The 15740-nt window shown below is 50.5% G+C and overlaps 1 protein-coding gene across 7 annotated transcripts in view; it reads right to left on the bottom strand.

Annotated features, from left to right (window-relative positions):
• The window catches only part of ATP10B (ATPase phospholipid transporting 10B (putative)), a 236504-nt gene that overhangs the window by 52224 nt on the left and 168540 nt on the right, over positions 1-15740 (bottom strand). For all 7 annotated transcript variants that reach the window (XR_004131953.2, XM_031437734.2, XM_031437735.2 and 4 more), the window contains 5 exons: positions 14767-14873; positions 12678-12809; positions 9436-9563; positions 7562-7814; positions 6254-6492 (listed from right to left, as the gene is read on the bottom strand). Coding sequence is in view for 6 of the 7 variants with exons in the window: in XM_031437734.2 (XP_031293594.2) it covers positions 6254-6492; positions 7562-7814; positions 9436-9563; positions 12678-12809; positions 14767-14873 (859 nt within the window). In the remaining variant the exon portion in view is untranslated. The remainder of the gene's footprint in view (positions 1-6253; positions 6493-7561; positions 7815-9435; positions 9564-12677; positions 12810-14766; positions 14874-15740) is intronic.

Here is a 15740-nt window from a genome sequence, read left to right on the forward strand (position 1 = left end):
CTCCCTCCTCAAAAAAAAAAAAACAAAAAAAAAAACAAAAGAAAAAACCCCCAAAATTAAAAGGAAGAGTGCTGTAATACTGCCACCAAGCCTGCACTTCCTTCCATTGCCCTGTAACCGGCGCTGCCGAGCCGTCCTGACCACGCGGGGCCCCTGTCTTCAGAACGCTCAGGAAGGGAGCCCGCACCCTCCGTCCCCTCTGCTCTGAGTGCAGCTGTCAGAGCAGGAGCTCACACGGACACAGCTCATCCTACCTTCCAAGCAGTGCCACTGATGTGACCTCCCTGGTCTCAGTTTCAAGTTGAGATGAAACTAGTCCCAACTTAATTGAAATCCAGCGCGACAGGCTGACCTGGCCAGTCACCCAGTGAGTCGGTGTAATTGGATGTCAGACCGCTTGACTGTGAGTCTAGGGTCTTTCTTTCTGTGGTCAAGGTAAAGTAGCTCTGTTCCTTTACTGACGCTCCTGTGCAAACTCCTCTAAGCAGATCCCAGGGTCCCTCCAGTGCCTGCCGCCAGTTTACCACACCACTCGAGGGGCTCTGAGCCAGTTTCCCGTAACAGTAATGATCGTTCCTATTCATGTAGTGCTTCTTACATTCTGCCTACATCCATCATCTCCCTGCATCCGCTCCACACATTATCTGTGGAGTACCGTTATCTTCCCAGTGACCTCTGTGTTTGAGATGAGGAAACTGCGGTCCCGGAAGATTAGGTGTCTCGCCCAAGGTCATACAGTAAGCTGATTCAGGACAGTCCAACTCTAGAATTCACCTTCTTAACCACCACGCCAGGCAAGGTCCCCCACGAAGCGGAAGTGGCCTTACTTAGATACTCGCCCAAACACATCCCAGACACAACTGACGGGCTTGTATATCTAATACTTAGGGCTCAGCAGACAGTCCAGGAGATTATAAAGGGGATTATAGGAATCTTTTTCAGAGAAAAAGATTTTATTTTTCTGGTGGGGGTATATGATTGAGATGCGTTTAACCCTTACCACAGACACTCAGACTTGGGAACAAGCTTCGAGGTCATCAAAGCCAATTCCCTTATTTTCCTGCTGATAAAACTGAGCGCCAGGGAGGAGGGGAAGGCACTGCTCAAGATGGCACACTGAATCGGGGTCAGTGCGAGGACAGCTTTCACACCACCTGACTCCAGCCTCTGGCAGCCCACTGCTCTGCTCCCAGCTATGCACTATGTATTCCCAAATGGTGACACAGCTAAAGTGATTTAATGGTTATTTACTGCATGTCCACTTACTCTCTGGTCTCTAAGTGCCGTGAGGGCAGAGGCTGTGATGCGTCCCCGGTGCCTGGCAGCCTGCGGGCACCCAAACCTTTGTGGCCGGACTCCTATCTAGGACACCGCGCTAGCTCACTGCTGATTAACCCACGGCGTTCCCTTTGTTAGAACTCTTCTTCAGTGTATTGCCACCCAGTCCTACGGTAATGCATTAAAGAAAAGTTCTGCAGAGGCCAACTTCTCCCTGGCGCTGGCAGCAGGCCCAGCCTGCAGGTGTCAGCGGCAGACGTCAGGGAAGCTTTCCCTGGGCTCGCAGACTTGTGTCTGCAGGGCAAGGTTCTTCCTGGCTCCCTCTGCCCACAGCCCATGGGTTTCCTGTCTGGTTCATTAACACTTAGGAGCTTGGCATGTAGGACTCCTAGAGGGAGAGCAGCGCCTCCACCCACCTCTGGGACCTTCCACTAGTCTGTTTCTCTGTGGGACCACCAGCTGTTCAGACCAGAGCTTTGTGGCAGCCAAGCACCCCACTGGTTGGGTTTCTTTCTGTTGCTGAACACCTAAAGCTCATACAAACCCTCTCTGAGGAAGGTGCTCTCTGACCTCACACCACACCCTCAAGGAACCTCTTATCATTAGATAATATTTATCGACAATCTATAGCAAAGCCAGGTGCTTTGCTAAGTGCTTGCATGTATATCATTTAATCATTATAACAGCAATAAAAATAGCTACTATCACTCTCCCATTTTATTTACGAGGCAAACGAGGCTCACAGAAGATACGTAACTTGTCTGAGGTCACAAAGTCAAAGAGCTGGGTCTTGAGTCCAGTTCTGCCTGATGCCCAAACCGAAACCCTTCAACGCTATACCGGCACCTCCCAAACTCTAACATGTGCACAAAGCAAAGGGGCATCTCATTTAAGTGCAGACGCGGATTCAGCCGGTCTGGAGTAGGGCCGGAGCACCTGCATTTCCATAAGCTCCCACGTGATGCACCTGCTGCCAGTCCAAGGACCGGAGTTTGAGTAGCCAGGCTCTGGGCTCTTGCCCTGTCGCTCCCGCTCACCTCCTGGCTGGGGAGCGTTCCACACTGGAGGCTGGGACCAGCTGGCCGAGCTGCGATCTGCTGCTCTCCTCTAGTTTTTACAGCGTTGGTGACCATCACTGACTGGGTGCAGCAGGTTGTTGCTATGGGAACCCACAGAGCCAGCGGTGAAAATTAACAGGAACCCTGGTGCTCATGCCTGGAGGCAAACTCTGTGGCTTGGCTCCTCCCATGCCCCCATCTCTCCCTTCACCTCTCTCCAAGCTGTGCCTTTTTTTCCCCAGCTACTCTTCAGAACCCCAGTTCTCCATCTGCCTGGGCAGACTGTCTCCCCTACAACCACCTGCCCTCTCCCCGTTAGACGATCTCTTCTCTTTGCTCTTGTTAACCTTTAGTATGCCTCAAATTCAGCTCAGGTGCAAACTTTTCCAGGAGGTCCCCCCTGATGCCCAGTTTGACGCAGGTGCACCTCTGGGCTCCCAGCCACCCACCCCAGCACTGAGAGTGCTTGCCTGCAGTCAGCGGGGCTCTTCCTGCCCCTTCCCTGGGCTGTAAGCACCTGCAATCAGGGAGAAGGCTCCATTAGATGTTACGTCCCCAGTGTTTAGAACAGTACTTGCCATGTTGTGGACGCTTGCTTAGTGTTTGCTGGCTGCCTGACAATAAATGAAAGCCTGTTCTAAAGAAATGTGGATACTGAGGATACACAGACTTGGCAGAGGAGGGAGGAAGCAGACCCTCCTATCTGCTGTTGGGGCATGTCTAAGCTGGTACAACTACTTGGGAAGTATAAGTTAAAATTAAAAAAAAAATGCACACACTCCCAATTTAGCAATTATGCTCTAAGAATGCTGTAGAAAAACTTACACACGGATATAAACAGATGACGGCTCAAGCACCCAACAAATCCTCAAAGCCACTGAAAAAGGGACAAGGCAGCTCTCCACGGAGTATCTGTCTCTCTCTATATGTATAAAATAGTCCCCAAGATTCATTATGTTAAACGAAAAGTCCAATGAACTTATTTACAAAACAGAAAGACTCACAGACACGGAAAACAAACTTATGGTTTCAAAGCAGAAAGGATGGGGGAGGGATAAACTAGGAGTTTGGGATTAGCAGATACAAACTACCAGGACCTACTATACAGCACAGGGAACTTCATTCACTATCTTGTAATAACCTATAATGATAAAGACTATAAAAAAGAATATATATATATATATAAATATAACTGAATCCTGATGCTATACACCAGAAACTAACACATTACAAATCAACTATATATTTCAATAAAAAAAAATTTCCTACACCAGAAACTAACACAACATTATAAATCAACTATATACTTCAATAAAAAAAGTTTCCAAAGTCCAAAAGAGTGCGCTTGGCATGTTTTTGTTTGTGGGAAGGGATGTACTTATGTGCATCCCCCACGGCAGGTTTCAGTGTAGACACTGGCCCTCCAGGAAGGACACAGGAAACTGTGAGTAATGGCTGTCTCTGAGGTGGTGGGGGACACAGGACTTCCTCTCTTCCATTTGCCCTTTGGTTCCTTTTGAATACTTAGCCATGTGGCTGCATCACTATTGTGGAAACAAATTTTCCCGGTTGCTGGAGAGCTAAAGGATGAAACATACTGAAATATACCTGAAAAACTTAGGGCAGTGACGCTTTTGGCCTCGCTGAAGTTGTGGCCTTGATGATACCGAGTTTGGTTCAAGAACGGGGAGAGCCCCATGTCAGTAACGAGTTGCTTAAATAGAAGCACGGGGAATGTTAAAAGTAAGCTTTTCTCACGAGGGACATAAGCCTCAAGGGAAACAACTCAGCGGCCTAGCAAGAAGGGAGTTTGCCAGATCTTACAAGACCCAGTTCTTGTGAACAGGGTCACCGTGGATGTGTGACCCCCGTGGGGACCCTGGGAGCCAAGGGAAGCAAAGCCGAGACAGGCTTCATCTGTTTCTTGCCCTCACATCACTGCCAAAAAGATGCTGTGTGCTTGGCTACTTAAATCAGGACACTTAGCTCACCTCGCCGTGGGAGTGTGTGCCTGCGGCCTGCCCCCGCCAACCCGGAGCAGAAACCAGGTCCAAAGCAAGAAAGGAAGGCCGAGTTTCAGGAGGGGAGGCAGAGGGCCAAAGACACCCCCTTTACTTCTCTCTACTGCACTCTTTCCAGACAGTGGGGGCGGGGCCATGGTGCAGTCTGGAGCCTAATGCAAACGTTACGATTAGGAAGATATTCTTTGGTCTGTTGATTCTGGAAAACATGTTTGCAAGTGGCACTTCTAAGCAAAGACTCTCTACTCCAATCTTGGCTACTTAGAGACCAGGGGCGGAAAAAGGCATTTCATTTTCCATCTGCCGGTACTATTAAACGTTGACTCAGAACTCACCACTTCGTAAGTCTATTACCCCAGCCTAAAGCCAGATTTTACAGCAGCCGGTTAGGCAACAATACCTGATGATTCCTAGCTCTTGGTAGTAAAGGAAAAAAGCCAGCTTTTGTGGCAGTGGTGGTTACTGCTGACGCTCATTTTAGTTTTGGTTTAGAGCAAAGGGCCAAGGAAGCCAACAACGAGCTTCTTTGGAGTGTGGTCGGGCGCTCTGCCATGACCTGGCACCCCTGAGGTTTCAGAGGCCAAGTTCTGGCTGAGTTTACAAGGGGGAGGGGAAGGACTGGTGCAGCCGAGAGACTAGCTTAGCAGACTGGGTGCCAGACGTGTGGGTGGAAGAGGAGGCAACACGGAGAGCCTGCCGAGAGTGGGTGGGGGCGGGAGCCCAGGTGTCCACCTGGGACTGCCACAGGACTTCTCTATGGACTCATTCCAGGATTTGCCACTCCAGCCACAGATGTTTCGTAGGTTAGTGTCAGAGCCCTTTAAGGCCGCAGAAATCACCGCGTTCAGCCAGTACCTCCCAAGCGGTAGCAGGTGCCTGTTTGAGCCAAATAAGGACCACTTCCAAGTGGGGTGATGTGATACTTGGAGAGGCTCTCAATCTTGGTTGCTCACTAGAATTATCAGAAATAAAAACACAAATGCGTAGGCCCCACCCGGGACCAAATATACCAGCCTCTCTGGGGAGAGGGCTCGACATTATATTTTATGAAAACTCACATTTCCCCTCCCTGTCATCAGTCATGTGAGCATTTGACCAAGGCAGACAGCTTTCCTCTAGAAAGATCACCGAAAACTTCTGTTAGTTATCCATCTGTCTGGGACACAGGATTTTCAGAATTAAGTCCTCAGGATCAACTCACGAGGCATAACAGTCACCCTTTTTCAAGATGGGAACATTGAGGCTTCCAGCTCAGGAAGCTGACTGAAGTCACAGGGCTGATACCCACTGGCGCGGAGATGAAACCCTGGGGCACCGGACCCCCCAGGTGCCTAATTCATAGCTGGCAGGGACCTTGCAGGTCAGCACCAGCGTCACATTCCTCGCCTTTCAGAACAGCCAGAGAGAGGTGGAAGCAAAGGCTTTTCAGGTGACGAAACAGGGATAGGAAGAGGTTTAACTTGTTCTTAAGGTTTCCCGGCAAGACAGGAGCAGAGCTGAAGCCAGGGCCTACGCTTCCTGACCCTTGGCCCAGTCCTCTCTCCAACAGATAGCCAGGAGGCTACCGCCCCACTAACCCCAGGTCTTCACCCTGACGGGATCAGCACACCTAACAGTTCATAAAGAGCGCACGCCACCATCCTCGCCTGCCCGCGCAGGGAAGAAATGGGTCTTACTCCAGGCATCAAATTCCTTATTGTGTCTGAATAAACTTAGTCGGAACCTGCTTTTAATCATGGCAGCCAGGGCAGGATGGTGACATCCAGGCCCTGGAGACAGCTCATTATGAGAGCCCTTCAGGATTTATAGCCTTTTCTCTTTCACACTCCAGAGCCCTCTCCCAACTCTCCCCGAGAGACATCACTTACATCCCAAGAGGAAAAGGCAGGGACTTACTATAGGACTGCTGAAGGCCACAGGGGGCGGGGAGATTTCGCAGCGTCCCACGGACCTTTGGCGCGAGTGGCCCTGGATGGGCACCCGGGCACTCTGGCTCCTCCTCAGAGGCTGGGACCCTCCTCGGTCCCTCACTGTCGCTGGGCCCTGGTCCCAGCAGGCTGGGAAGGACAGGCCTTGGTACTGGGTCCACTCTTCACTGTCCGAGTCCAGCTCCTTTGGGGTCTCCAGTCGCTTGGCTGCAAGAAAGGAGTCCTGTTACGGCAACAGTCCTACCCTGGCCGCATCATGGGCGGGGGGTGGGCGATGCCAGGCTGCGGGGTGGAGTAGGCACCACGCTGCTCTGGGAAACAGGCAGCTGGCTCCCCTGACTGGAGCAAGAGGCGACACTAAGTCACATGGGTTCAAATCCTGCCTCTGCTGCCTCCCAGGTGTGTGACCTTGAGCTTTGCCTAATCTGTGCCTCCATTTCCTCCATCAGGGGTTCTAGGCTTGTTTTGAAGACGTACTGATATAATGTGTTCAGGTGATCAGCATACTCTGAACCCTGCTGATGGGAGCTGTTGTTATTGCTAAAAAGAGATGGGAAGCTCCCATGTAAACGGTCACCATTGTGGCAAAGGAGACTGGGCTGCGGCCTATGATATCCCCTCCCTTCGCTTTGTCCATCCCTGTCACTCAAGAGAAGGCTGCTGCTCTGAGTTTCTTCTCCTAGTTAGGAAGTGTGTGTGTGTGGTCAGGGAGGGAGCTGATGGAATCAGGTCAGCTTTACAGGCCACCGTCAGTGCACGCATAATGACAGTCCCCAGGCATTTTACAGCCGTATCTCCCAAGTTTAAAAGCTTTGCCTCAGTGGAAACCTCCGGGATCAGTCAGCGTGGAGGGCATTTCCTGGATGTACCACGCCTGACCACGCGCCCAGCCTGAGGCCTGTCGTGTCCGGTAAGGTGACCTGAGAAATTCATCAACTTTGCCTGCATTACTGGTGCATAATTGGGACATGTCCCCAGCGCATTCCTGACAGATAAAAATCGTGTGTGTAAATGGCCCCACACAAAGGTCGACAGGCCAGAGGGCTAGCACACAGGAGATGGCTGACTTCCTCTGTGAAGTCACTCCGTGGAAGTTTCCCAGTGATGAGGACAGCGCTGATCTGTGACGAGGAATCCATGGGGATGTGGGAAGCTCCTGCTCACAGAGCCACCCAGCTCTGCGGGGAGCCAGAATAATGGCTTTTGTCACCATTCTCTTAGGAGGACAGGGGAGGTTCCTTTAGAAGAGGGATGGGGCCCCAGGAAGCCCTCGCACCATTCTCTTGGTGAGAATACTCGCTGCCCATGATGGTGCAGCGCCGGAACACCATCTTGTTCTCGGTCAGCGTCCCCGTCTTGTCCGAGAAGATGTACTGGATCTGGCCCAAGTCCTCGGTGATGTTGAGGGCGCGACACTGAATGGACAAATCGGTGTCTTCATCATACAGGTCGAGGTCATTGTGCAGCAAGAAGACTTGCCCGAGCTTCACCAGCTCGATGGACACGTACAGGGAGATTGGGATCAGCACCTGTGGGGAGATGGTTCCCACCGTGTCAGAAGCCAGGCTGGTTCCTCATCTCAGGACCCTCACTGCGTGAGGGTTGGGGGTGGGGAGCAAAGGCATCTCATGCAAAGCTGAGGTCAGATTACATCATGGACTTTACTGAGAAATCAAAGTGACCTCGTGCCTCTCTTGGGATTCTTAGGGGAATCTGAAAAAGTGATAAGGCTTCTTCAGTCAGGGATGTCTGGCATGGGAGAGGCACTCACCATTGGCTGTTTACTGACTGAGCAGGAAGTGTGTGAGGGGCTCTGGGGGCCTCTGTCTGAGTCTCCTGATGCCCCTGGATCTCTGTGCCACCAAGGACTGCCGCTCACTTTGACAGACATTCCGACCCATTGTGGACCACGACCCACCCATCCGATACCATGTATCTGATGAGCATTTGCTGTGTGTCATGTGCTGTTCTAGGTCCTGCAAACGGCAGTGAGTGGAACAAAACCCCCAGCCTTGAAGACCTCGCATTTCAGTAAACAAATTAACATGTATCTGGTGGTGGTTAAGTCTCATGTGAAAGAATAAAGAAAAGAGGGTAGAGGGTGAAGGCTGGGAGGGACTTTTTCATAAACCACGACCTTTGCACAGAGACCTGAAGAAATGAGGGTATGAGCGTGAGGTTATCTGCGGGAGGAGGAGCGTTCCGGGCACCGCAGGCTGGGTGTTTGAGGGTGGGTAGGAGTCAGCAGGGCTGCGTGTGACTGAGTGGGGACAGCTCCCAGATGCTGGCCAAGAGGGAGGCAGGGTTTGGATCATTTAGGGCCTTGCTGACTGCGGTAAGAACTTCGGATTTCACTTTGGATGTGAACCCATCAGAGGGTTCAGTGCAGAGGAGGGCCATGACCCGACTCACATTTTAAAAAGATTACTCTGCTCAATGAGCAAGCGAACTAATGAGTGAAAAAGGTTCACCAGTAAGAGGACAACGTGACACCCTCAATAATGTAAGAACTCAACCTTAGATGGGTTTTAGCAAAGCAAAACCACAACTCCCCCTTGTCTTTTCAAAGACTGTAATTTCTTACAAGGCCTGAAGATTTTTTTTTTTTCTTCATCTCTTTATATCCACCTGCACCTTGTAGGTGTTTACCTGTAGGAGGTGCCTTCCTTACCTCCCTTGTAGGTGCTCCGTGTTTTTGGTTTTTTCCTCCATCTATCAAATGGGAGAACACTAACCTGGAGTTCCCTTCTCTCAATGCTTGGGGCTTGAAAGTTCTCTGTAGTTCTCTGTGCTGTGTTATCTTTTGTTGTCCCCAGGTCATGAGGGTTTTACCTGTTCTATAGCTGGCAAAGGGACAGGGACACGTGGCTCACGGCTGTAGTCTTATTCTTGAAGAGAAAAGCCTGATAAATATTTTTCTCTGCTATTATCTGGGGCCAAGGTCCCCTCCACGAGGCAGGGCTGGTCCTGACATCACCCCTGAAGTGAATACTTTCCAAGACCCATAAGAAAGCAATCAACATTTCCCCATCTCAGTCCAGTCAGTTCTTTCTTGGGCTCAGCACTGACTTTTCTTTTTTCTTTTTTTGCAGAGTTGTACAGGTATTGGCCACAGGTCTTTTGAGCCCCGAGTTCGGGAGGGCCTCCTACCTGGAGCAGGATAATCATCGTGAGGAACATGTAGAAGCCCCCGAGGGCCAGGGGAAGGAAGTTGCCCTTGGCATCCGGTACATCAAAGGGAGGGTGTTCTGCAAAGGTCCCATTCCAGAGGCCGTGACCTAGAGGAGGCAAAGCCAGCGATGAGGCAAAATCTCCACTTAATCCCAAACTGGTCAATTACATCAGCCCTTCCTTGACTTATTCCTGGAAATGAGCATGCTTTGGAGAGACCCATCCTTATTCTACATAACATAGGTGTGTGTGTGTGTGTGTGTGTGTGTGTTCATTTAGCTCTAAAGTGGTCCTTCATCTACCCTGTATTTCAATCTCTTGATAGGCATTAAGTGTCTCCTCCCAGAGGAGACGAGCATGAGGATTACTTACATTTTGTTGAAGCCCTGTAATACAGAGGTTGGAAAGAGAGAAAGGGGCATGAGTTTTGTTTTTTTTTCCAGTTGTGTAGTAGAAAGTACATAGCTGAGAAGTCTTGATGAATCTGTACCCTAGCCCCTCTTTTTCTCCCATGCATGTATCTATCCATCCATCCATCCATATCTCTGTTCACCCACACCTCCCTGCCTCCTTCCTATCCTCCTTTTACCCAAAATTAATTCAGGAAGGAGTTGGTCCTAGTTCTTGTCTTTGAGGAGTTACCTACTAAGTCAGGGAGCCAGACGAAAAGACACAAATCCCACACAGTGTGAGGGGTGCTATGCCAGATCCTGGAACGCTCTAAGATCCTGTAACAGCAGCACTGGATGCAGACAGAACCCTCTGTTTCCATATCTGCAAATGGGGATAACAACCCCCATCATGGGAGAACTGATCAGGTGAAGTGTACCTGGCACCTGCTTCCGAGCTCTCTGAACCTCAGCATCCTCATTTGTCAATTAGTTGTAATGCTTTCTCCATGGGGTTACTGTGAGAACAGAATACCCTGATGTGTATAATGCCCTTAGCCCCAGGGTAGCAACTGTAGGGAATAAAAGGCACAGGGGATGCTGCCCAGCCCTGAGGATGCTTCCTTGCCCAGCAGATTGGGCCAAATACCATCATACACGGCAGAAGAAAGCAGACTCCTAGACGTGAGGTTAAGGGCCAAATGTACGGCACAGAGTAAGGGTCACTGGCTTTCAGAAGATAGACCAGGAGAGAAATCAGAGAAGGCTGCGTGGAGGAGGAGGCCTGGCAAGGTCCTGGAGCCCAGGTGGGTCCTGGGTGGTAAGAAAGGTCGTGGGGAGGCACTTTCAAGGGAATTAAAAAAGAAACACCATTTTACACCATTAAAGTAAATATGTGATAAATAACCCCAGAATGGTGCTCATTCAAGAGCTTTTACCTCCTGCAGGAGCTGTACTTAAATTAGGCGCCAACAGAGGCCTGCCACTCTGTATGAGTTGTTATTCTCAGAGAGAACAGAGTCCTGCCCCTCCCCATTACTCTCCCAGTTTACTTACTATTTGGGGCACTCGGCCAAGCTGACTCTGGTTCGCGTGTACCTTATCTCACCGTGTGACCTTTTCATCATTAATTTCCTTTCTCGGGAGACACAGTGAGATGATCTCATATGTCCTTTCCAGGTCTGACGTTCTCTGAAAAACCTGTCCTGACACCAGCGCCCCACACGGAGAGCCGTTAGACACATATGGGAAGTGCTGTCATTAAAAAAGCTCCAGGCCACACACAAGACTAAATCCCCACCACCTGACTTCGCTGTGGCGCCGCACGAGATCTCCATGCGTCCTGGGACGACCTTGGGATGTCAGACATCGTCTGTTAAAATCAGTGATGGGCAGTTTCTGATGAAAGTGAGTGAAGAGCGAACGCCGTCGCTGCTCACTCGTGTGGGGTCAGCGGAGGGGAGCGGGTCCTGGACTCCGCATACAAGTTCTTCCCCTGAATCCTCCCCCATCCTTTTTGGGGTCTCCTCTAGGGTCCTAAGAACCATCCTTAGAGTTAAGATGCAGAGAGTGGAGTGGGTAAGAGCAAGGGCCCCTCTTTGCCTCCCCTCCGAAGAGCAGCTTAAATGGCTGTGGATCACGTGGGTCTACGCCTCCTGGAGCTCTCTACAGCCGGCAGTTGCAGACCTCGGCCACAACCTGGTTCTCACCAGGGCTCCATCCTTGGCGTTGCTCTGGCCACACCAAATAGTCGAACATTCATCTGCATAAAAGGAAGCTCCTTCCTCTGCTGTGCTTTGCTTGTGCTGTCCCCGGGGCCAGGAGTGACCTCTCCCTTCTCACAGCTGCCCGCCCCAGCCTGCCCCGCCACCTCCCTCCTTTGGTGGACGCCTCCTGCATCTGGGAATCAGCTCTAGTGAGAGACTACCTTCCCTGATGCTCCCATAACGCAGTTGTAGGCTGAATAATGCCTCCCTTGCCAGGTGTCCCCGTCCTCCCGGAGCCCTGTGAGTATGCTAATTTAGAAGGCAAAAGGTGATTACGTTAAGGATCTTGACATGGGGAGGAGGAGCCTGGATTATCCAGGTGGGCCCAACGATGGAGTGACAAGTGTCCTTATAAAAGAGAGGCAGAGGGAGATACCACCACAGACAAAGAGAAGGAAATGTGGGGGGAAATTGGGTAACGTGCTTTGATGACGAAGGAAAGTGCTTCAAACCAAGGAATCTAGACGGCCAGTAGAAACTGAAAAAGACAAGGGACCAGCTCTCCTCTCAGAGTCTCCAGAAGGGAGCCAGCCCTATGGACACCATGGTCTTAACCCAGTGAAACTGATTTTGGACTTCATAACGCCAGAGCTGTAACAGTGCAAACCAGTGTTGTTTTAAACACTAAGTTCGTGTTAACTTTCTACAGCAGCAATAACAAACTGATACAGTCCCTGTGTGCAGCCCACCTTGAGTGGGACAGACCGTGTTTCTGATTCTGGCTTGAGTTGGGCTTCTTTCTGCAGGATGATGAGTCTTTGAGGACCGGTCCTGAGACCGCATCATCCTGTCACCCTCTCATGGTACGGGAGCGCCCGAGTTCAGGAAGTATTTGCTGGACAAATACATCAAGGATGCTCCTTCTAATATTTGGAGCACATAATCCTGTGAAGAGCCTTTCACCTGCATTTTGACTTAATTGGCATCCTGTTACAGCACAGAATAGGCTTGTTTTTTTTTTTTTAATGAACCCCGTTTTGTGGATGAGGAAGTGGGGACTCTGAGTCAAAGCAGCTCGCCCAAAGAAACGATGACGTGGGGTTGTTCTTTCCAGAATGTGCCATACCTATGGCCCCGATGAGGCACATGAGGAAGAGGAGCCCGATGCAGAAGAAGATGTCCGTGTTCATGCGCCGCTCGATCTTGCTGCGTTTGTACCGAGGGCCGCTGTTGTTCAGCATGGCTTTTGTCTCGTGGCCTGTGAAACAAAACAGGATCCTCACCTTGGCCCCTGGTTGCCTCTGGCCTGAATCATACCCTTGGCTCTCCTCCCCAGAGACTTCAGTACCAGAAAGGCTTCATTCTCTAACCTAAGTGTGTCCTGCTGCAGGGAGGTTCTCAGACCAGCTGTAGGGACCTCACAGAATTTGTCAGCGGGTTTTTACTGAACACACGCCCCCCTCCCCCAACGCTGGAACCTGGTGGGCATGGATGGAGCTACTGTGCAGGTTGTGCACTGCACAACTTGTGTTGTAGTTGTCATAGATTTGTCTCATAGGACACATTTCTGGCAAGTGTCAGGAAGCTGTCTCAAGGAAGACATCTTTTTCTAATTTGCACAAAGGTGCTATTATGGGCTGCTGGTGGGATACAGGAGTAAGACAGATGACTCACATTCTGGTGAAAAGCAGAGAAGGAAACAAATAAAGAAGATAATTACAGTTAGTAAAAAGTGCCATGAAGTAGACAATAAACAAGGGGCTAATAAAGAAGAGATGATGTTAGAGAGGGTAGTCAGGGAAGGCTTCTCAGAGGAGGTGACATTTAAGGGAGACAGAAGAGTTGGGAGAAATTGGCTTTAGGCTGGGGAACAGTATGTGCCAAGGCCCTGTGGCAGGATAGTACTTGAAGCCAGTAATGTTCATGCTCACTTCTTTGCCTAAGGTGTTGGTGTTGCTTGTGCAAGAGTGGTAGGGGCCAAAGGCCTCCACTCCAGCATTAACTCTGGGCAGCTCCCCTCCTATCTTGAAGTTCTGCATAAAATTTTGTCCAAAGAAAGGAAAATAAAAATTTAAAACTACTGATCTCATTCAGTCAGATCTTTTTCCAGGGGGAGAAACTCAAGACCAAAGCGTAGAAGGAACCTGCTCCAAGTGAAAGAATAACACCAGAGCCATACGAAGGACCCAGGATTCTGATTCCCAGTCTATTTCTCCTTCCACCAACCCCAGGTACCCAAGCCATGCAGCTAAGAGTCAAACTCAGCCTTTGTCTTTTGATAAAGCCTGTTCTTTAAGGCTGCTAAATTTTAATAACCATGCTGTACCCCTTAGCAGTCAAATTAAGACACCATTTACATACTTTCTGTGCAAAATAAAGAAAACCAATATATCAGCTCCAGCAGTGAGTGGTTTGATGGCGTTTAGCTGGTTGCCTTGTGGATTTCAAGTGACAACAAACCATAGGAGTGAGAACACTCTAGCTTATTAAGTCAGACTCAAGTCGCTGCTGTCAGGAGGCGGGTTACACAGCTGTCACCTTCCTGCCTGCCCCAGGCTCACCCCGTGTAAGGGGTCCTGGGACTACCTCCTCACCCACCTGCTCCTCACTTCCTGTGATCTGTTATTTTGGTAAAATTTGGGCTCAAAGGGGAGGCAGTAGAGTGTAGCGGATAAAACATGGGATTTAGCATCAGGAAGAGCTTGGCTCTGCAGGTACTTGACCTTGGGTTACACGGAATTAATCTCAGGAGACTCCTGACCTTGGTGGAATTCATCCCTTTGTACCTCAGTTCCTCATCTGCAAAATGGGGTATGACGGCTGTGGGCTTTGGGGTGGGGGAGTGAACTGATATACACCAAGTACCTAAATCAGTTCCTGGTACACAGTCAGGGCTCAATAAATGTTTGCTGTGGGGAGCACGTACCTCCATGCTGAATCTCTCCCTCCTGGAAAGCTCAGCCTGGCCTTTCTGGGTCTTTGAGTCTGAGTCTCTAGACCAGCCGCTCTCAACCATGGGACTTGACTCCCCAGGGGACACCTGGCAACGTCTTGAGAAAGTTTCGGCTGTCCCCTTTGAGGAGGTGATGCTAATGGTATCTAGCGGGAAGAAGCCAGGGATACTGCTCAACATCCTGCAGGGCAGTCCCTGAAGACAGATTTGGAGGAGGGAGGATAAAGGACCGGGACACAAGAAGCTGTCCAGGGACAATGACCTGCGTAGATGACAATGCCAACAGCCACTTCGGTGTTTCTGATGGTGCAGCCTCGAAGCAGAAGACTCTCACTGCCGAAGCCGGTCCTGGTCTGGTCAGGATGCTCCCTGGGGATGAGGAAAGACAGGGAGCGGTTGGTGGCCTCACCACTCTCTCACTGGTTAGTGTCACAGAATTATTAGGTGAGTGAACACAACCCCTCTCCTTCCTCTTCTGAAGAGTGGTATTAACTTGGACTCTAGTCTCCATGTTCAAGTGCAACTCTTCAGTGCTCCCGGGACTGGGGGTGGGGGCTGGATGATTAGAGGGGAATTACCCATCCCCAAGGATGTAGTCACTTACCCACCTAAAAGGCAAAGGGTGGAGGAACTGGTTTCTGGCCCTGTAAGGATGGGCACTATGCTCCTTTCAGGCCATGTTCACAGGCTCACTCTCACCCAGCTGCTGGGTCTAGACCCGCACACGCTAAACATCCACGTCCACAGAAGACGCGGGACAGTCCCGCCTCTCATAACATGAGACAGTGAGGGAGGGCAGCTCGCAGGCTCCTCTCCTGAGTCACATCCCTCTCTCGGCCTCTCTCCTGAGCTATCCTCCTCCTGCTCCACCCCTTGTAAAATAAACAGACCTCACAGGGGGTGGGCCAGTGGCCCTTGATCGATATCCTGGGAGGCAGCTTTTTTCTGGCGGGGGGGTGGGGGGGAGGTAATAAAGTTTATTTATTTATTTATTGTTAATGGAGGTGCTGGGGATTGAACCCAGGACCTCATGTCTGCTGAGCATGCGCTCTACCACTGAGCTACACCCTCCCCACCAGGAGGCAGTTTCTGAAAGGAGATTCTCCGAGTTTTTCCTTCTCTAGCCTCAGGAAGCACTTCAGTCTTCCACCCCACAAAAAAGCTCCTGAGTCCCCCACACCAGTGATGACTTGGCGTCTGGCCCTTACTCTACCCTGATGCTCTCCCTTTGGGATT

The sequence above is a fragment of the Camelus dromedarius genome, chromosome 27 (genome assembly GCF_036321535.1).
Source record: "Camelus dromedarius isolate mCamDro1 chromosome 27, mCamDro1.pat, whole genome shotgun sequence".
Classification (NCBI taxonomy): Eukaryota; Metazoa; Chordata; class Mammalia; order Artiodactyla; family Camelidae; genus Camelus; species Camelus dromedarius.